The 23111-nt window shown below is 36.9% G+C and overlaps 2 protein-coding genes across 3 annotated transcripts in view; both read left to right on the forward strand.

The window, feature by feature from the left end:
- LOC110832586 (putative NADPH-dependent quinone oxidoreductase VAT1L) overlaps positions 1–1675 on the forward strand; it is a 47320-nt gene extending 45645 nt beyond the window's left edge. Inside the window, exon 9 of the mRNA XM_022069717.2 lies at positions 638–1675. Within this exon, the coding sequence (XP_021925409.1) occupies positions 638–666 (29 nt within the window). The 3' untranslated portion in view covers positions 667–1675. The remainder of the gene's footprint in view (positions 1–637) is intronic.
- An 894-nt stretch (positions 1676–2569) lies between these two features.
- On the forward strand, positions 2570–22222 carry dpa (disc proliferation abnormal). 2 transcript variants are annotated; one of them, XM_022069716.2, is made up of 16 exons: positions 2570–2591; positions 4292–4477; positions 5927–6179; positions 8316–8479; positions 8935–9153; positions 9398–9632; positions 10725–10967; positions 12162–12390; positions 12475–12669; positions 13755–13931; positions 14647–14734; positions 15126–15286; positions 16129–16246; positions 18592–18833; positions 19670–19880; positions 21568–22222. In XM_022069716.2, exons 2-16 carry the CDS (start codon positions 4298–4300, stop codon positions 21661–21663), a joined length of 2811 nt encoding a protein of 936 aa, XP_021925408.2. In that variant the 5' UTR covers positions 2570–2591; positions 4292–4297; the 3' UTR covers positions 21664–22222. The 2 variants fall into 2 exon arrangements, with proteins under 2 accessions (XP_021925408.2, XP_021925407.2); XM_022069715.2 differs by lacking the exon at positions 2570–2591 and adding an exon at positions 2886–3021.
- The last annotated feature ends 889 nt before the right edge of the window (positions 22223–23111 follow it).

Here is a 23111-nt window from a genome sequence, read left to right on the forward strand (position 1 = left end):
ATTATTTTCATATTTACCTTGTAAATACCAATTTTAGTTTTCTAAGAAAAGAGTTGGTATAGCCGAGTCAATAAAGCGACACAATCTGGTCTGGATGCTGAATGGCGTGTACGTGCTACGGGGGAAAAAACTGCAAAATTAAACTTTTTTCACATCAAAGAATTACCTTTGCTTTTGATGTGGCATTTGAATTTACTTTCTGATACATAGAGACTGTGACGTATGTATATCCATGCCGTTAAAAGTTCCATGCTTTGAGCTTGTCACTTGATGACAAATTTCCCAAATTGTAATCAGTTAATATGGTTTTAAAAAAGTTTTTTGTAATTTTAACATGGCTGCGTTGGTAATTTTTGTGATATTTTATTTTTATATTCATAATAACGTAACCCTCACAATGAGTTCAGAATTTTGCCTTAAAATTGCTCTCTTTTAGGAAAGTGTTAAAAAACTAATGCACAGCAAAATGTTTAAACCAATATGAAATTCAATTAGATTTGGTACATTCTGTAAACATTTTCAGTGCTCATCTTGCAACATGTCTTAGTAGAGGTTAATAGAGCGATACTTATGAAAAATTCTCTTATTTGTTGAGAAACCTGCTCTGTTTTATTTTTTTTATTTATTTATTTTGCAGAAACCAAAGAAGAAAAGAATTCAAGTTGAATTTAATGGGGAGGCAGTGGAGGAAGGAAGCCATGAACCGCTTAATGTTCAAATCAACTACATATTGAAATTTGTGCTGTGTTATATTTTTGTGTAAGATATTAGCATAATAATAATAATAATACTTATTTTGTCAATATACTTTACAAATGGAAAGATTGTATGTATGTGTGTACATTTATGGTCGCATGTGTGTGTGTAAACGTGTGCATGCGTGTTGCTATACCTTCTTTTTCATCCCTCGACCGTGCGTTACACATACACGAAACATTTTGCCACAAATAATAAAACATTGTATATCAAAACATTTTCCTGACGATGTATGTGATTACATACATACAATCAATAACTGGAGTTTCATAAAATCTAATTTTTCTATCTCCTTTGAAGACTATTTTAGATAGTTCATCGACTCTTTACCTTTCACAGTATATACGCTTCTTCAACCACAGTGATATTTTACAGTAGAACTTTCAGTATATTAACTATTTTATATTCAGTGATGTGTGAAACGAATACAGGTCTACCTCTGACAGGGTCAGAAGCCTAATAATCTTACCACGAGTACTTCACGACTACATATTATGTTTGTGTTTCAATCACTGTATGAATTATAATCTGATGCTTTGAATGTGATAAATGGGTCAGGTCTGGGTTCTGAAACTGCCAAAAAAAAGAAGTCATGACCATATATACACAGTACTTTGTAACTTAAATATAATCATATGAGATGATGTGCTGCTTTCAAAAACTGCTATTTGTTGTACCACTTTATATATAAGACGTATGGCTTATTGGTGTAAGACTGAGTTGTTGCTTTATTGCTTATGGGTTTAATTTCCTTTACTTCAATTGTTATTTGTAATAAGAATGCCACATATGAATGGAAGATCTGTAATTTGTTTGACAATCTTCGCTCCCCACTGAATTACTGTGTTATAGTTCAATTCTGAGCTTATAAGCTGTATGTTGAGGCAAGAAGGCTCAATAAAGTTGGCTTTGAAAACTACCTCAGCTTTTATTCAAAAATGTCTCTTTTCCTCGCTTCCACTCCAGATATTCAAATTAACTTGTGGATTCAGCTTTCTGGTTACTTGTATTCATTTTGTCTTATTGAGTCACTTTGAACTTGTTATATTTACTGTACAATAATAAAAAGAACTTTGGGGTATCAACATTTACTTTGTGTGTGAATTCCTATAAGACAGAATAGTCACCAGATTGAAGATGATGAACGATTCTTGGGCTACACCTCTTACACCGGATATGAAATTCATAACTCTGCAGTACAGTTAGTAGATTAGTGGATGATCAAGAAATTTCTTGCTGTCACAATGAAGTTCATAAAAGCCTGTCATAGGGCCTGCCCTGGACCAGTTGAACGTAGTTAACACCTCGACAAACAAATGTCAAATATCTGTTGTAATGAAGATTTTTGTCTTCTGGGTTATTGCACCATGTAGTCTTGTAGATTTACACCTACATGGCACAATAACCCAGAAGACAGCAATCTTCAGTCTCACCGCTGTGAAAACCTGAAATCCTACGTCTTTTATAATTTTGTCATTTTGCCTACAAGGTCTCATGAAGGTAGACGAGAATTGGAAGCTAGTAGGAAATATAGGCTGGCTCCATGGACGAGCGTTTTTCTTGAAAAGTTTATAGTACACTCAGCCAATAAAGAAAACACCCGCTTCTGCCACCGGTCCATATTCAGAGACAGATGAATCCAATACATGCTTCAAATTCTCGATCCATTTTAATATTAAGCTCCCACCTACTCCCAGGTTTTGTCTGGTTTCCTCTTGTCAAGCTTTACAACCAGAATGTTGTAAGTATTTCTCCTTTGTTCCATGCGCTGTACATGTCCCGCCTTCTTTTATTGATTCGGTCTTGATTTTATTACAACGTGACAACATATTGCGGTGAGTACAAACTATGGTGAATCTCATTATGCAATTCTCTTAGATTCAAATATTTTCCTAAGCAACTTGCCATCATACATCCTTAATTTTTGTCCACTTTTTATCCTGAAAGACCACGTTTCACATCCATACAAACCAACAGGTTACATTACAGTTTCGAATGTATTAAGTTTGGGAAAATAAGATTCTGAATTGCATGGAAGCAAGCCACAATTTATATTGGTGTGCCTGTATGAGGTGGCTGCGACGTCCGATAACCTGTGGCAGTGTAAATCATGTTTAAGCCGTGATGTTGGCATTAGTCTGTGATGTTAAATATTTGGTGGGAGGTGTTTGTCTATTTGATTTGAGCGGGAATTTTTTTTACAAAGTCGTGTAGAAGAAGGAAGAGGCCGTCTGCGTTAGTCACTTGAAGAATTCATAGCATTATGTAAGTATTGGAAGAAAACTGTGTTGTAATTAATATTTTTGGAAATAAGAATGCATGATACAACAATTAGGTGCAATTAAAACTTGTGTTGTAAATTCACATCTCTTTTTAAAGAAGACCATTCCTCCATTATTTCGTTTGAAGATAATGTTATTAAAGATGTTCAAATCAAGGAGGATGAGAAAGACACACAATTTTTATCGTAAAACTTTTCTGAAATATAGACTTAGTTGGAAGGATAATATTAAAACAGATCTGAATGAAATATTGTGTGACTGTGTGGGCTGGGTTTATCTTTCCGAGGTTAGGGTCCAGTGGTGATGTTCATGTAAACATGGTGATGAACCTTCTAGTTCCGTAAAATGTGGATAATTTTTTGAGTAGGTGAGGAACTTTAGGCTATCAAGAAGGCCCCAGCTCAGCAGCTTCATCCATTTACTCCAATTAAGAAAGGCAGGGGGTCAGATTAGTATCTTTTCTGTGTTTATGATATGTGGATTAACCCCTCTGTACTGTACTGTCTCATATGAACTAAATGTAATGAGTAAAACATATTCTGCATAGAAAAACATGAATTAGAAAGGCTGGGCATGGGGAATGTTTAGAAAAATGGAAAATAGGTAATAGAACTGTATTGAGGGGAGTAAGTAAAAGGTGTTTGGATATCGAGAGACAGAATATGGAAGCATGAATGAGAGAGAACAGGCCACTATTATTTTACATTGAATTGAAGAGTAATTGGGAAAATAAATTATAAATATAAGCATGTACACAGGAGGCTAGAGGAGGTATTAGATGGTGGAAAACAGGTATTTGGAGATTGAAGGGTGTTAGGAGAAATATTGAGCAGGGGCTTACCTTACGTGCAATGAAGATGAAGGCTGGAATCATATTGAGATGTGGGGAAATTACAAGTTTCAGAGACGAGTTATTAAACAAAAGATGTATAAGTATTGATTCAGAAAATGGAATTAGGCTAATGGTTACAAATATAATGACAAATTGCAGAAAATTTGGTTATGTTTAAAGAGAAATAGGAAAGCTCGGTGCGGAAATATGAGAAAATCATAAATGAGGGAATAGCAAAAATGAGAGTAGTGGTATATTTTTAATGGAAATGGAAAATGTAAAAAGAATTTTAAAATAAATGTAAATTTATTGAGAAGTGAACAAAAGACACCTGGTCCAGCATTGTAAACTATAAACAACGGCTTAAATAAGTGTTAATTTTAACATATTCTGCATAGAATTTTATTTTTTAATGTTATAGCCAGTTATGTCTAGCCCATCAAGGGTATCACATCATGAGGAAGATGACGGCCACACAGCTGATGAAGAAAGTGGAAGGCGAACTCCACGACGTAGTGCCCGTACGCCAACTCGACAAGAAGAAAATGGAACAGGCACTCCAAGTTACCAGGGAGTACCTGGGAGAGGAACACCAGCACGTAGAGTTGTATGTAATTCTATCTTTTTATGATTTTGAAATGTATGTAACTCAGGAGCTTGGAGCAGAATTTTCTGTGGGCAGTTAATAGTTGTTAATCTGCTCAGAGTATTCCCTCTTTTGGAAAGTCTATAATTACAGTAAAACCCCATCATAGACATTATCTTGTGCCAGGCCATTTCACATCTTCAGAATCATATTTCATAGGAATATGGCTGTCTTCTGCGTTGTAGCGGTGTGTAGTCTGGTAGAAGTGAACTCATCGCCATGATAATAGACCTCTGAAAAGTTGGTAAACTTCTCCCAGACTACACAGTGCTACAACCAAGAACACAGCGATCTTTGTACTCACCGCTGTGAGAACCTCAAATCGTACAAATTTCATAGCTCTGTCTTATTAAATGTAAATGGACTTTGAGAATGTATGTGTTATGGATATTTTGAAATGCTTTAAATGTGCTTGAATACTTGTCAGAAGGTTAAGAAGTGAGATTGAAACCTAATTTATGATCACAGTAATGTCACAGTACATAAAATGCAACTTTATTCCTTCTTCTGTGAATCCAATTCAGACAATAATAAAATTCAGATATAAGATTTTGTGTTCCTGACATCTGATGAACTTTGTTTCATCTTCTCATCCACACAGAAAAGTCTGTAAGTTACAAATGGGTTGTGTTTCATAACTTGGCTTTTAAGTTGTTTATTTGAAACTCAGAACTTATTTTTTCATAGGGACAGTGATGATTGGGTTTCCAAGTCAGCCCACAGAAGCCCATAATGAAAGAAATGTTGGGAATTAGTTGTGAATAACTGAGAAGGAATATTATTTTAATGATAAAGGAAAGAAATGTCTCACTGAAGAACATAAAGGATTTTTTATTATTTACTGCCTTCATGGCCAGAAGTGGTGTTTCTAGAGCAGAAACAGGTTTAATTGTGGGTGGATGAGAGTAGAATTTCATGTCGTCCTGTACTGTACATAAAACATCCTGTGTAGATGCAAACTCCATTGCTGCAAATAATCCTGGAATGTGGTGACTTGTTTGTTATGACCGAATTATTAAAATATTAATGTAGGTAATAGCTTTGTTTGTTACCTTTGAAATTTCCTGTACATATTTCATCATGAGTAGAGTCCTTTTCTGGCTTGGACATGTATTCCGAATGAGAGATGATAGAGGATGTAAGATGATCATCAATAGTAAACCTCCTGGCAAATTAAAGAAAGGAAGACCGAAACTCCGGTGGATCGAAGACGTGGAGTCTGATCTTAAACAGATGGGCGTAAGAGGCTGGAGAAGAAAAGCACAGAATAGGGAAGACTGGGCATCGATCGCAAGAGAAGCCAAGGCTACACTGAAAGGGCCATAGTGCTAAAGAAGAAGAAGAAGAGTCCTTTTCTGCTTGTTTTTGTATTGTCTCAACATTAAAATGTTCCCTTTCTGCTGAATACAGAGACAGGATGAATCAGCAGCCACCCCAGTGAGGCGAACTCCTGGCAGGCCTGAAATAGCTGCAACTCCTCGCCCTCTTATTACTCCTTCCAAGCGGTCACGATCTGACACGCCAACTGCCACCCCTCTTCGGTGGGGAGCTCAGCAACAGACCGGGTCACAGCAAAATATTGTAGTAGAAGCCTCAGACCAACCATCAGTTGCTGCCACTTCTCCTGCGGCAAACTTGAATCCAACTAGTCCGTTTGCTGTAGGTGAGTTCAGAATCTGTGAGCAAAGCCTGTGGGAAATTGCTTGTTTTTTTGTTATGTGCGAGTAGTGGGATGGATGTCTGTGTTGCAAGACAATGAATTCCTTTTGAGTGCATAAAAGATATTATATCAAAGATCAGTGGGGAATCCAAGCACTAGGTTTGGGGTAGATAAACAGAATTTGGCATGGAAAGAGTTGACACATACAAGAAGAACTGTTATGAGAGAGCAGAGGAAAATGACCAAGTCTGGTGGAAATATCTATGAATATTGATGTTGCTCTCTGCAATATTGCGACTAATTTCTTGTGTCCCTTTTGCTCAAATGATGTTATGACGTGCAAATTTGTAGCAACAATTTTTTTGTCATATTTGGACATTTGATGTTTGATATGGGAGTTCACAATTTTTGGATATTTGAACATCTGGAAAGGTGAAAGTTGTGACCAGGTTAGGCAGCAAGTTATGAAGTTTATTTCATATTACCATTTATACCACAATGATTTTAAGTATGTATCTATATATTCTATAGCGCTAAAACAGGGTGTTCATTCCACCTATACATGTAAGTGCCATACTAAGAACAGATTTTTTTTGTGTTTATGCTATCTCGCTAAACCTCATAACTTGTCCCACCTCCCCATTTTACTTGAAGGAAGACCTGTCCTTCATGATATATTGACTTTTAAGGTTCTATGATTGTTAAGGCTTTTTTAAAAAAGCAGACAGGTAAAACAAAGAAAGTAGTAATACAGTCACATCACAAAAAATTTTGATTCCACTACACTTTGCATTTTCCAGTCAAATCAGAAACTAAATGAAGAACAAATAAATTGTCTGAGGACAAGGAAATGAAGTGGCTGTTGTCATTTGTCAAATTGAATTGAATATTTTTCATTCCTTAGTGATAGCTGGTGACAGTACCATATTATTAGTGGGACATGGTTAACTGAGAACAGCATTAGTGACGAAGCCATATTGCCACACATCGTTTTTCATGGTACAGAAAACAGATTTGTTTTGTGATTATAATAATATATTTACTATGCCAAAATGGCACACATATGATTACACAATTGCGGAAAGGATGAAATGCTCATTATATAAAAATTAATGAAATAATGCTTTTGTTCCAACTGGAAAATATTTATGTATTTATCGTTATTAAATTGGCCATGCATAATAAATCTCTCATAAAACCATATTTGTAATTATAGGCCTACTTTGATTCTTTTCAACAAATTTAGTGTGAGACAGTTTAGCTTGTGTATGTTACTTTACTTCAGTTTACTTTAATTTAATTTGTTATATTTGTGATGGGCATACTATAAATAAAATGAAAATTTTTCAATAAGTTTAGCTGTAGGGGATGTTATATAGCTGCATTCTGAAGGGGCTAAGCACATGGTCACTGTTATTAGGCAGTCAGATCCTCTGTAATGTTAGTCATTGTCCACCAGACAATACATTTCATTACCCTAGAGGATATGTCATCACTCTCGTCATTATGAGATCTTCAGATCTCACCTCATTAAGGTAGTTTTCTAGGAATTATATGTATATATTTTTTGCATAAAACTTATATTTGAAAATACAGAGGAAATCTGTCATAATTGCCATGTGTAAGTTTGACCTTTATCTTGGTAGAATTTCATGTATCATTATAGAAACTTTTAAACTACTAAAATGGTAAATGGTACCATAAGACATTTCATCACCACCACAATAATCATTAGGCTACTTCTTAGACTTATAACCTATATTTCAGTATAAGTTTAATAGTTATTGCAGAAATCAGTTGATTTGCAGACAGTTTATATTCTTAGGGTACAAGAGCCAAAGTTACGAAGCATTGAATCTCCCTAAGAGTGAGGCCGCCAGCGGCTCACATGGTAGTGAAAGTGTTAAAATAGTATTTTCTTAAGATTTTATATTGGAATCGGTACATTTTTACCGACTCCAACTCCACCTAAAATTGCTTCTCACTCCGACTCCACAGCCTTGTTAATAACAACACCGAATATAAAAACTTTTCTATAATAATTATTGGTTTTGTAATCTGTTTCTACACACTTCCACTCTTCTAAAATGAATTTTGAGTCTTGTTGTTGATTAATGATTAGTTTTTTTCTTGAATCAGGTATGAGTGAGATTGACTTAAGCTCTCCATTGAACTATGGGACTCCTGGTTCCTTGTCTTCAGTTCGAACACCTCACTCAGGCATCAGAGGGACTCCAATTCACATGCGACCAGACATAAGAACAGACAGGCGCATTCGACAAGTGAATGTGAACTCAGACCCGGTATCTATGCCTTGATCTCGTATCTAATCAGAATTCATTTTGCATGACTTGTTACTTTATTTGGTAGTAAATGGCAGAACTAGAAGCTCTTTTGTTCAAACATGTTGTTATGTACGTATGTTTGAATTCTTATACAGACTGAAGGCCAGATAAAATTTATTACATGTTTTAACATATTTATTGTCAGGGTTGGCATTTCTTTATATGTTCTTTGACAGATATATTCAGCAGATTGTAGGTAGAACTATTAAAATAATGTATTTTGCCATAGATTGAAATTTCATTGAAAACAATGTATTTTATTACCACTGACCAAAAGTAATATATTTCCAGTTTTTTTTATCTTTGTTCATAAATGTTTGGGGATTGGCATCTTTGTAGAACATTTGTAGGGTACATTTATGATTATCGTGGAAAAGAATAAGATTATTTTAACATTTTGTGGTTTAATGCAGGTTGAAATGGTTGAAGCTGATCCCAGTGCTACAGGAATATCTTCAGAAACAGATCAGTTGCCACAGCTGGTGGTATGGGGCACTAATGTGGTTGTGAGCCAGTGTAAGGAGAAGTTCAAAAAGTTTGTGCTGCGGTTTGTGGATCCAAATGCAGAAGAGGATGAGCGGATGGAGGACATGAATCTGAATGAGCCCCTGTATCTGCAGAAGCTACAAGAGGTATGCATTCAGAAAGGGAAAGTATTGGGTTGGAAATCTGTAAGTCTCGTGATATCACATTATGAAACCGTTTGTGTTGCAGCCCGGTGGTTTATCTTCAGACTCACAGCTGTGAAAACCTCAAATCTACGAGATTTATTTATTTTTTGCTCTTTAAAAGTCAGGTGCAGTTTATATGTGCATGTGGGACAGAATGCTTTGAGTTATATCGATTGACTTTTCTTTGTTCTTTTTTTGGCAATAGATCCATACTCTAGAGGAGCCATTTCTGAATGTGAATTGTGCACATTTGGAGTTATTTGATCCTGAACTGTATCGCCAGCTGGTCTGCTATCCACAAGAAGTGATTCCAACATTTGACATGGCAATCAATGACATGTTTTTTGAGCGCTATCCAGCTGCAGTGCTTGACCATCAGATTCAAGTACGACCATTCAATGCTGAGAAAACCAAGAACATGAGGTCACTGAATCCTGAAGGTGAGGTTCCTGTGTATATTGTTCATGTTGAAGGTTTTATGGCAGCATTTTTAACATTGTGTAGGGAATACTTCAGTTGTACACAAATTCTCAAATAATTTATAATCTCAGACATAAGACCACCATGTCATGGAGTGTCTTCAGGTTACAGACGGGGAGACAGCCTCCAGTTATGGAGGTTGGATATAAATATATCAAATAAGCAGCAGCAGACAGCGAACAAAGAGTTTCTACAGCTTGGGGCTTGGAAAGGGTGTTACCAACCTCCTACTCTAAAATACTAGTATGTTATGAGGTTGTTGTACAGGACCTCAAACTTGTGGACTCTTGTGAGCATGGTAATGAACATTTGGGTTCTGTAAGAGACATGGATTTTTTGACTACTTGGTGAGTAACAGCTTCTCAAGGAGATCACTGCTTCATACTGTGATGTGGCATAAGAGCCAAAGGCTCGTGTTGGAGGGGAGGGTCTGCCTAGCTCCCCTCCCTGGCTAGTGGACACAGACTGTAGGTGTGGCCACTGTGGAATGCTCCAGATGGCACATTCCTCTCCATACTAGAGCTTTCCAGTAAGCGAAACTTCCAGATTTCCTGGCCTGGAACCTTCCACAGCTGGGCTGGCGAATATGAAAGGTCGCCTTCCTGGGAGTAGTTGTTGTGAGAGTGGATAGTAGATGGCGAAGTAGTGGCGAGAGTCTTGTGTGGGGTCTCTAGTGTAAGAGAGTGGATTGTGTGAAGAGAGTTTGGAGCCATCAAGTGGTCTGGTGTGGCGCTGAGCGAGAAGAGGATCGGCTGCACGTGAGGAGCACTGGGTTTGTGGACTGTGGTGGCTGAGGAGCCAGCGTGTGTCCAGTGGGGTGCTACAGGCGACGTGTGTGTGTGAAGAGCGCCAAGTTCAGGGACTAGGTCGACTCAAAGGACAGAGCGTGCGAGCTGAAGAGTGTGTGTTGTGTCAAGACCATGTCCTTATATAGTGATATTCATTGTATTCATGCTTAATTCCATTCTCAGCAGCATAGGGTTGTTTCATTTTGTGACACTTGTGAAGCATATGTTTTGGTGAATAACATTATATATTTTATCTGTTGACAGATATTGATCAGCTTATTACGGTCAGTGGCATGGTGATTCGAACATCAAACATTATGCCTGAGATGAGAGAGGCTTTCTTCAAGTGCATTGTCTGTGCATTCATGACTGCTGTAGAGATAGACCGTGGCCGCATCCCTGAGCCTACATTGTGTCCCAACTGCAACACCAATCACTGTTTCAATCTCATCCACAATCGCTCACAGTTTACCGATAAACAGATGGTGAAACTTCAGGAGTCACCTGGTAAGTTCAGATGTAGAATGCAGAGGACAAACAAGAAATTCATTCTGTTCTTTGACTGGAAAACTGTGTGGAAAGAGATTGCTTGATACATGAAGGTATAATGTCAGTGAGGATCCCAGGGAAGTGGGTTGTTAGGATGCACATGCACACAAAACACAACATGCGTGGACACAGATAATACAGTCTTTTGTGTTGGGTAAAAGTGTTACCCTAAATATATTCCCACATTTGTTTTTAATTTAAAGAAAGCTGGTACATTCGTAATAACTCCCAACTTATTGCAGAAATATGCATAAACTGTGCACCAATTGATTTCCTAAGAAAAAGTGCTGCTGGACACCAAATTTTGTATATATGATTTTTTAAGTAATGGCGATATTCACATATTTGTAAAAAGATGGCTGCTGCATCTTAAAAACTGCCTATTTTAATTAATTAATATGTAGGGATTTAGTCACAGTAGAAAATGGAAACTCTGGAAAAAAATTGTACTTAATGGGTATCAATTTGTAAAATAAAAATCATAAAGATCTGTGATGACATGGTTGGTAACACTGTTTAATCTAACAAGGGCAGTTTTTTGTAAGGTTACTTTTTTATTTAAAAGTTTATAACTCAATCTGTCCAGCAAAGGGTACAGTGACTCTCTGTTGAGTGTGGTCAAGTTTATTGTGTGATAAATATGGCCATATAAACGATTTAATTTGAAATAGTATAATTTATATCTTAATTGCGTCATGTTTGTGTTCTATTGATACAATATTTTATTGTCCGATATTAAGAGACGGTAGACTGCGCAGTCTACCGTCTCTTAATATCGGACACACAACACATCAATTACAACCCGATATAAAACATCCAAGCACAACCTCCAAATTTAAAGGAAGAGACAAAAACTTAAAATTAAACAAATCAAATTAATCAATATACGCAACGCAAGATGTACAACAGTTTTTAAAATATATTAAAATTGATAGACCTGATGATGATGTAATACACATTGAAACATGTTGTCGATAACAAAAAATGTAACAAGATGCAGTATCTACTGAGAATGTTATAATTTTAAGTAATTTTAAACAACATTATTTTAAGTTTGTGTATAGACGGAAAATAAAATATTGTATTATTGAAATAGTATGTAGGCTGTGGCTGAAAAGATATTTGTTTGCAGACTTGTGTATTTTGTTTCAGATGATATCCATGCAGGTCAGACTCCTCATACTGTGGTTCTGTATGCTCATAATGACCTGGTAGATGCTGTACAGGCAGGCGATCGAGTCGCAGTGACTGGGATATACAGAGCAATTCCCATGCAAGTGAACCCTCGCATGCGCAATATTCGGGCTGTCTACAAAACACACATCGATGTAGTGCACTTTCGCAAGGCTGACACCAGGCGTTTATATGATCAGGAAGAAGGGTGAGTGGGGCATCAAAGATTGTAACACGATCAGAATATGTGTTCACTTCATGAAATGTTACTAATATTTTTTAATTTTCGCAGGAAAGATCATCTTTTCTCTCCTGAGAGGGTGAAAATGCTGGAAGAACTGTCGAAAATGGAAGATATTTATGAACGTCTAGCTCGTGCTATTGCCCCATCCATTTATGAAAATGAGGACATTAAGAAAGGTATTCTTCTACAGTTGTTTGGTGGAACTAAGAAAACTTTCACAGCCTCGGGACGTGGCAATTTCAGGTACTTAATTTTTAAAATTATATGTGTAGTATTACATTAAAGTATTTTCTCCTTTTAATATCATCTTCATCTGTTTTGATTTTTCTCGTAGTGTTTTATTCGGTTGAGTGTAGTTGTGTGGAAATTATGTTCGGAATTATAAATTTTGTGAGAGAGTTTAGTACAAATTTTATATTAACCATTGGCTTTCTGGTCTTTGAGGGTGAGTCATATGAAAAACTTTAAAGAAATTACTGCCCGTATGTTGCAGGTAGGTTTATGACAGCTTTGCAATTTTTCAGTATAGTCCCCATTGTATCTCCACTCTTTCATACATTTTTATTGGATTATCCTTAATACTTAATTAAGATTCAAAGTAAAGTTGTCTCGTGCTTAGTTGTTAAGGAAGAGACAACTTCACAATTAACTTTTCTTGAATGTAAAATGATTATGATTCACAGCTGTTAAACCCTCATTACAGTTGTTTTCAAAATGTAGCTGATAGGCCTAATTGACTGAATATTTAAATTTTGTGTCCATTGTCATACTTAAGAAACTCCAGGATGTCTTTGCGGCTAATTCCTCCCCGTCACTGCAGTTTAACATGAGTTGTTTACCGCAGTTGGGTTTCATGTTCCTGACATTCATGATGTTGCATGTTATTTATTTTAGTCATAGGTTACAAACTATACATTTTCACTGAAATTTCTTACTTATAAAATATATTTTTTGATGATTGCCTCCTTAAGTTGAGTATTGTTCATCAGAGAGTGAAATGTGATGAATTTCAACAGGTTTGGCAGTGAAAAGTTTAAAATCCCTACGTTCTGTAGTTAGCCATGTGATGAAGTCGTTTGAACTGCTTTCTGCTGTAATCTGCATGACAAAACTGGAAATACAATTTTAAGAATGTTCATATATGAATGCTCCAGAAAACTGTATCATCCTGGCACCTGGGATTTGTTGTTCCATGGTAATAGGTGACAGAAGAGAAAGGTATGCAAAGATCTGAGTCATCCAAGGGCCGAGAGTTTTAGCACAGGAGTCCCATAGACTTGCCGTGTCTCTGTAAGGATATTATAGGGCGTATTCTGTGTTGTGTTTAGGGCAGAGATTAACATTCTTCTGTGTGGTGACCCGGGTACCAGTAAGTCTCAGCTACTGCAATATATGTACAACCTGGTGCCTCGTAGTCAGTTCACGTCAGGCAAAGGATCCTCGGCCGTTGGGCTTACAGCTTATGTAACAAAGGACCCAGAAACTAGGCAGCTTGTTCTGCAGACGTGAGTATATCATTGCAGCTATGCTGTACATATCCTGCCATAGTTACTACAGTTGTCTTGTTGAAACTTAGAACTGGAGAAATTTATTTTGTTAATTAATTTTTATTTTTGATTTGTACAGATTTTGATGGGAAGATAATAGCAAAATGGATCTTTGGCAAATAAGGTTGTAGGGTGTGTGCTGGATTTATCTGGGCAGGGTTAGGTGCTGGATTTGGGCCCTTTCTTATATCTACACTGACATATAATCCAAAATCTTTACACGTTGCAGCAACCCTTCAGAATTTCTTTTCCAACGTGCTTTAATTTTATTCTCATGGAACTGTGCTGTCTGTATATCATAATTTTTGGTACTCCACTCTCCGTTCCTTCTGTCATTTTTATCTCATCCATTACCAGGTAAAATGCTTATCTTTCTTAACTTTGGAAACCATAAGTTTTTTGCCTTATATGACTCCACTGTTTTGATATTTGTCAGAAGAGTTCTTGCTTCTTGCCATTCATAGTCCATTGTCCTGTGTAATGCTTTCCAAATTTCTGTCTGTGTAATATTGTATGCCTTCTCAGGATCGGTGAAATCCAAGCATGAGTCTTTACTTAATTCCCATCTGTCTTACTGGAATGTGAAATTAACCACTGACCTGTTATCTTTAAACTTCGTGATTTCCTCTTAATTTATTTTCTCTATGACTAATGATGTTAATATGTCTTACAGTGGTGCGTTAGTGCTGGCTGATAATGGCATATGTTGCATCGATGAGTTTGACAAGATGAATGATTCTACTCGCAGCATTCTTCACGAGGTAAATCGACAATTTAGACCTTTTGCCCTCTGCTTATGTCGAAACTTCTTTGTTGGTTACTGCTTCTTGTTTATCAGTATTTTGTAGTGTAATATTTGAAGCAGTGGTCTTCATAATCAGTTAGATTTCATGACTTATATGTGCAATATTGGCCTCCCAAAGTAAAGAGGTAGTCGGAAAGTAGGTTTACAAGGCATATATCCTCAGGTGATCACTGAATATTCAATATGGATAATACAGTGTAAAACTTGTAAAGTATTTTTCTACTTTTCCATCACTATTTCCACGTCTTCATCAGTTTTAAGTGTGTTGCCTGCCGTTATGCTAATGTTCAGTATACTGAGATATGTACATGTAGTGAACGAGTAAAATATTAATTTGCATTTTGAAGGTAATGGAGCAGCAGACGTTGAGCATTGCCAAAGCAGGAATTATCTGCCAGCTGAATGCTCGAACATCCATTCTAGCAGCGGCAAATCCTTGTGAGTCGCAGTGGAATAAGAACAAGACCATTGTTGAGAACATTATGCTGCCTCACACACTCATGTCAAGGTGGGTATACTGTAGAAGTGGAAATTCAGCGTGTGCTAACTTGTTTTCAGGTCGTATAATTTAAATTTTCCTTCAAGAGACTGCATTTTACCACACAAGATTAGTCACAAAATTATTATACAAGAGTGGTTCAAGGTTGACCTGAACTTTTTTATTTACAAAACGTATATGTCAGAATCACCAAACGATTACTTCTTTTCAATGTATTGCCCCTCTATACTGACACATTGCCATTGCCAGGGCAAGGCATTGATGCCACCAGCAAAGAAAGAAGTAGGCTGACTGTAGCCAGTTCAGGACACCATGTATTAATTTACCATTCCGAACTGGGTTTCTTCGATCCTTTATGATATTTACATTTAAGAACTTTATGTTAAAGGATTTGTAAGTATCTGATTTAATGCTTAAATGTCTAGTCCTGTCTGAATATCTCAGGTTTCATTATTCAAGCACAGTCCAAATTTTGAAAAAATGCCTTTCAACTGGATTTTAGTTGTATTTAATCTTTCACTTGCCATGTATATGATTTGAGAAGTTTTCAGTATGAACTCTAAAGTAAAGTTTGTCCGACTATGTGCCATGTAGGCGTTTGGGGTGAGTGGAGGTATAGCTCCTCTCTTCCTTGACCTCGGCACTAGATGAGGGCTTTACCCCCTGGGAAAGGACCCCAGTACCCATTGTAGAGGAGGCTGGGTGGGCCCCAGAGCCGGTCTGGACGCAGAGGCTAGAGGAAAAATTCTCTGCTCCCCGTTGGGGATCGAACCCCGGTCGTGCAGCCCGTAGCTAGTCACTATATTGACTGAGCTGAACTCTAAACATTTTTGATTTTTTCACTCTGTCAGGTTTGATCTGATCTTCCTGATGCTTGATCCTCAGAATGAAGTATATGACAGGCGACTGGCTCGCCATCTTGTGTCACTGTATTTTCAGAGTCGGCATGAAGAAGAGGAGCAGCTTATGGTATGTGAATTTGTTGTGTAGGAATGGTGGTGGTTAGCGTTTCTGCTTTGTATTCCAGAGGCTCCTGGACTTATATTCCTCTACATTAGGAGTTACCAGTGGTTAAAGTGATTGTAGAAAATAATTAGTTGTCCATTTTGCAGTAATAATTCTTTATTAAAGATTCTTGGGATATTCATCTTGTGGGTAGCATATACCATTTACTTCTTGTTGGAGAATTTCTAATTTTATGTAATGCTTCTCTTTTGTTCTGTTACAAATTATTTCAGTTTTTCTTGGTGTATTTAATGGTGTTGTGATGTACAGCCTGTCTTGATGTAAATATCCAACTTTAACACCCGTATGTTTTTCTTCATGTTAGATAAATAACATTGATAGTTGCTTAGTTCTCTGTTATGATAGGCTGTAATGCATGTTAATATATTGTATTTAAATATATTGTAAAGGCTGTGAAGCTACCAAACTGAGTACACACATTTGTAGGAAGAACACTGTTTGGTGATTCCATGAAGCCATCCATTTTTTATGTCTGCATGGAAATGGACTCTGATCTGATCTGATCTTCTGTGACTTTTTCTTGCATAGCGTTTTGCATTTCGATAACCGCTTGTTACTTCTCAAAACAACAGGTGAATAATGTTCATATAGACAATCTTTTTTAAATATGATGCTTTTCTTCAACTATATAGAAGAATGTGAAGAGACTGGAGAAATACACCTGATTCTTTGATCAGTATGGACCAACAGCATCTTTTGTATACCCTGTTTAACTAGATGAGCCAGCTCTTCCAGTGAACCACATCTTGTCTTTGCCTAGTCCTGTGTCTATAACTGGAAGAACTTATGGATTGGCTTTGGCAGAAAGCAGTTGATTTTCTGGTAACCACTCACTCCGGTCATGCCACAGTCACTGTCAGGCTTGCACCATCACTTGACATTCTAACATTACTGGGGTGTGGGTAGCTGTGTTTGTGATCCCAGTCCATACATATGTGACAGTATTATTTTGCTTAAGTTTCTTTGCAATTAATTCCTGCATAACATATAAATCCTTCATAAAAATTTTCCCCTTGTTTTTATTTGTATATTTTTTTAGATTTTGAGCAAGTTGTTTGGAAATTGTAATAATATATTAATTATAAAGTGAAGCTTTTGCAGTGACTGAAGTTGATGAAAGACTACAAGCCACATCAGGTTCTCTCTCTCTCATCTGTTCTCATCTTCAGGGCTGCTGGGTAACCAGTTCATTCCTTTGTTGTGCACTAGTTGATGGGAACTAGCCCAGTTAACCAGTTCTTAGGTGTTATCAGTGTGTTGGTGCATACATAGTGCATATTTCCTATTTGCTATAGGAGTTTATAGTTTTGATGCGTCATGTTTGTGTTTATAATTCACATATATATTTATTATTCAAGTCATATACACAAACTTTTAAATTTTGATGTTAAAATTTAAAATTTAAAATTGATATTCTGCGCCATTCATCATTATCTCGATGTTACAATGTTGCGCTTTAATGCTTCTACATGTTTCGATGTCATAGCATCATCTTCAGGTTTTTATATTTAAAACTATTCTATATTTATTAATGCAAGCTTTTCGTTGATTGTAGATTGTAGATTACTATTGTGGGTGTTTTCTTTGATCTTCTTATTATTTTGCATATTATGTTAGTTGTTCATTGTTCATGAGATTGATGTGCAGTGTGTCCCAGTCTGATCAGGTGAATGTCAGTTTATAGAGTCTATAAACTGACATTCACCTGATAATATGCAACATAATATGCAAAATAATAAGAAGATCAAAGAAAACACCCACAATAGTAATCTACAATCTACAATCAACGAAAAGCTTGCATTAATAAATATAGAATAGTTTTAAATATAAAAACCTGAAGATGATGCTATGACATCGAAACATGTAGAAGTATTAAAGCGCAACATTGTAACATCGAGATAACGATGAATGGTGCAGAATATCAATTTTAAATTTTAAATTTTAACATCAAAATTTAAAAGTTTGTGTATATGACTTGAATAATAAATATATATGTGAATTGCTATAGGAGATTCATTTCTACATGTCTTCTCATGAACGGCAGTAGACGCTGGAAATAAATTCTTAAAAGTAGCTCTAGAATGAGGTAGATGGTGTTGCCCCATGTCTGCCCTTATTGCCAGTCCTGCTTATATGCAGTTGTAAATAATATATGATGGTGGTTTAAATTTTTTATTTATAATCGATTAATAACACAACAGTATTGAACTCGTTAAAATCATGGTTTGAAGGTTTTAATACTGTTTCTTGTTGCCATTTTTCAATTCCCTACTTTTTTATCTGTTCAGGACATGGGCATTCTGCGAGACTATATTGCATATGCACGAGAAAACATTCATCCAAAGCTGAGTGACTTAGCTTCTCAGCGACTGATCCAGGCTTATGTTGATATGCGTAAAGTTGGAAGTGGACGTGGACAGATCACTGCATATCCACGCCAGCTAGAATCACTGATTCGTTTGTCTGAGGCTCATGCAAAACTTCGTTTCTCCGGTGTGGTCGAGGACATTGATGTGGAGGAAGCGTGGAGGTGAGGAACTGAAATGTTGAATTTTGAAACCTACTTGTGTTGTAATCAGTATAATTTGACCCATTAAATTAGGTGAGTTCTGTTACAGGGATGTAGAGATTAAGTAACAAAGGGAAATTAACCAGCTTGAAGGATTTACTGTTGACCAGTAATGAGATAACATAGCATGTAAGCAGTGAAGGTGTTAAAATTGTGAACTTTTAAGTGCATAGTAACACTCTTGTGCCTGAGCACTGTGGAGGTAAAGCTCCACACATGTTAGACCATAGTGTTAGACATGAGTGGTCAGCTTCTAGCTGTGAATGCTTTACTTCCAGTGAATGAGCAAAACTTAAACCCTAAAACTAACCCTGTAGTATAGTCATGAAGGGAAAATAGCGTATTGCAAGTATATAAACAGAAATTCACTTCTCTAGAAATATAAAAACATGAAGAGAGAATGACTTACGAGGGACGCTCGCCTGCAGCATGAAGTTTTTCAGGCCAAAAGAATGTTAGATAATTTGGTTACCAAAACTATTACAGATCTCGAGGCTAAGATCCAAGTCCCACTGGCTAAATGGCTGAGGAAAGACCCAGAGAGAGGGAAAAGAGGAGGGATGCAAGGAGAGAGTGAGAAGAGGGGGGGTAATGGTCCTCAAGGAAGATGTCTAAAGGTGGTAACAACCCACCATGACAGTAGTATGGGGGTTTAAAACAACTTTCCCCACGTGATAAAGGTTAAAACCAATATTGTGTCGGAATGTTTCTTTGATAATAGAAGTATTAAAGTATCGTCTTGAGACAGTTTGCTACTCTAAATATGTTTTGCAGTAACAGATGTTCTGTGTCTGCAGGCTTCATCGTGAAGCTTTGAAGCAGTCAGCTACTGATCCTCTTTCTGGAAAGATTGATGTTAGCATTCTGACCACTGGGCTTAGCAGTGCCGGCAGAAAGCGCCGAATGGAAGTGGCACAAGCCCTTAAGAAATTGATAGCCAGTAAACAGGGAGCTGTGACACTCAATTATCAGAAGATTTTTGCAGAATTTAAGGAGACTTCTCAGCTGGTAAGTCACTTATTTGCTGTAGATCATTATTTATACTTTTTGTGTCATTCATAGAATTTTTGATCGTATGAAGCATGCTTATGGTGGTCTTTGTCTAGTTCCACATTGGCATACTGCCTGTACCCGGCCTACACCCTGCTACACTTACTGCCCATATTTATTCTCTACCCTGCATCTTAGGTTAGATCAGGGAAATTTTGGTAGGTGAGATTAACCTCAGAGGTATACAGATCATGCATCAGGGAAACTTATAGTAACTTATTGTGTAATAATAATAATATAAATGAGTATTGAATAATTTAGACACAAATCCTTGGATGTGTGTTTTATTGTCATAACACTTTGTCAATGATATAGTAATTTCTTTATAAGATACACTGCACAATGATAAGTTGGAACAAGTAACTCACTTCACTAACTAACTAATTAGCTGGCTTAGGGAACTTGAAGGTTCATCACTGAATTAACCAAAGCCCTCCACTTGTCCCTATCCTGGGCCAACAAAATCCATTCTGAAAGTTTAAATGATTAGCATGAGAAACATGCTGGAATTTTATTTCTTTTGTCTGTCATAATTCAAAATGTTACCTCAGTTTAAAACTTAAAGCAAGTATTAAATAAAGGACTTCAAATCACATCTGTTAATAATACAGTAAAACCCCCTCAAGTTGGACAGCCTTTATATTGGACACTTTTAATTGGAACCAGCGAATATCCTATAATTTTACATGTCCACAATACCCTATATCTTGGACAGTCCTTTATCCTGAAACTTGAACACCCCTATTGTTGTAAGTTGGACAGGTTCATGCACTTAACTTCGACGCTTTTCAAGGAAACTTTTTCAGTTATATATTTTGTTATTTTGAATTTCTGACTGATGAATGCCTCCTCTCTGGAGGATTGTCTTATGGACATTGAACCCATCATTGGAATGCATTGCAAGTGTTTAACTATTCTTTTGCTGAACCCTTAACTGGACTACAGTATTGCAGAAGACGCAGTTTTAACTCCGTCAGTACTGTGCTTGCATTTGAGTTCAGACTGTGTTAACAGAAATGTAATTTTTCTTGTTGTGATGGGGAAGCGAAAATCGGTGGAATAAACTTTAGAAAATGTTATTGAGGCTGGGGTGTAATGTGCAATGCATGAGAGTGGGCTTCAAAAGATTATTATTAATACTATTGTCATTAATTCTTAATTCAAGTAAGCCTACAGTAGTTAGTGTATGTAAGTAAATAGATTGTATTGTCATTAGACCACAATCTGATATTTTTCTTTCCCTCTATCTTGGACACTTTTGTAAGTTGGACACATTTTTGTGGAACCCCAAGTGTCCAACTTAGAGAGGTTTTACTGTATTATGTTTAATACTGCATAGTGTGTTGTGAGCTGTATGAGTTTCTGGCTAGTGACTTAGTCTTAGCTTCTCATACACTGTTGCTTCTGACAGTGAAGCATTAACATGAGTGGCAGTGCATTAGTATGCACTTAAATACCACATGCAGATTTGCGACACTCAGAATATGAAATTTTGTCTCCTGTTGGTTAGTCAGTATGAAGTTGTTAGCTGGTGATTTGCCACTCATTAGGCAGGATTCACACACAAACAACTAGCAACATTTATGTTTTTCTCTGTGGTGGCTTTTGTTTGTTACAAAATAAGCTTTGTTTTTTTTCCCCCCAGATGATTACACGTGAAATGTTTGAAGATGCTCTGAAAGATCTTCAGGATGATGGTGTTGTTATTGTTATGGGAAAGAGCTCAATTCGAGTGTGCTGAACACTCCATTTATCCTAATTGCTTCAGAGGGAAAAAGCCGATCTAAACAGGGCAGAGGTCCCAGGTGGATAAAATAATTATTTACGTCTAGATGAAAGATGCAAGTCTGTGTTTCAACTGGTAGCAGACCAGGCAGGTGTACAGGAAGAAATGCCAGGAAAGTTTCCTCAAGTGGTAACAATTCTGACTTTTATCTGGGAATTTCCTAGTTTAAATCAGTATACTGGCACAGACTATACTGATTTTGGATTTTTTTATCTTCCTCAGTTACTCCAGGCAAATTCCTGGGTAATTCCTTGAAACAGCTCATCATCACTTCCTCCCCAAATTCTTTCAGCTTTACAGGATGTACATTAGCGTATGTGCAACATTTATATAATTGGAGGACAATAAAAGATGCAGTCCACTGAGAACAATTTTATATTCTCTCTTAGCAGAAGACAGATTTTTTTAATACTGAGATTTCTCCGTTTCAGTGACAACAAAAATTTGCTTTGTAAGATAGAAATAAAAATTATATCAAGCTGTGTGAAATGAGAATAAATAATATTGTTTGTGATGCGCTTATTATTATGGTATAGTTTAACATTTAACAGTGATTAGGTCTTTCAAAGTCATTTTCAGATAATAAATAGCAAAGGACCAATAACAATTTTGAATACAGATTTACAATCTGTGTGAATCAGATGAATATTTGTGCAGCATAGAAGTTTAGAATGACTACAAATGCAGCAGTGGCAGCGAAGAAGTGGATATGATGTGATTAACATCGTCTCCTTGTTTGCATGACAGTTAGTAAAAGTAAAGTTTGTCCCACTATACGCCATGTAGGCGTTTGGGGTGAGTGGAGATATAGCTCCTCTCTTCCTTGACCTCGGCACTAGATGGGGGTGAGTGGTCAGCATCACGCCCCGGCCGGCTTTACCCCCAGGAAAGGACCCCGGTACCCATTGTAGAGGAGGCTGGGTGGGCCCCAGAGGCTAGAGGAAAAATCCTCTGCCCCCGTCGGGGATCGAACCCCGGTTGTCCAGCCCGAAGCTAGTCACTATACTGACTGAGCTATCCCGGCTCATGCATGACAGTTAGCATGCTAAGAAAATACATTCTTTTGGTCCTGTGAATTCTACAGCATCTTCACAGAAAAAACAGACTGAAATGGGGTGACATTTAGACAGGGGTGATCTGATTGAAGTATATGAATGAGAATAGAGAAGCAAGGTGTTGTATCACCTGTCTGGAAAGAGCAACAAACTATTACATGTCCTGTAGTTTTGGAATGTGACGCAGCATTTTGTTATATGCAAAAACTTCAGGGTTGTTGGATTCATGGGAATTTAAGTGGAAAGAAAACTGTTTTAATTATTTCAACATTTTTGCAGGTTTGAGTGTGATGTTAGTAAGAAAACCCACCCCTCGATGTGGGAGATACAATTAAAAATGAACCTGTC

Source organism: Zootermopsis nevadensis, unplaced genomic scaffold (assembly GCF_977971745.1).
Source record: "Zootermopsis nevadensis isolate Lab colony 2312 unplaced genomic scaffold, Znev_1.0 Znev_ptg000013l, whole genome shotgun sequence".
NCBI classification, from domain to species: Eukaryota; Metazoa; Arthropoda; class Insecta; order Blattodea; family Termopsidae; genus Zootermopsis; species Zootermopsis nevadensis.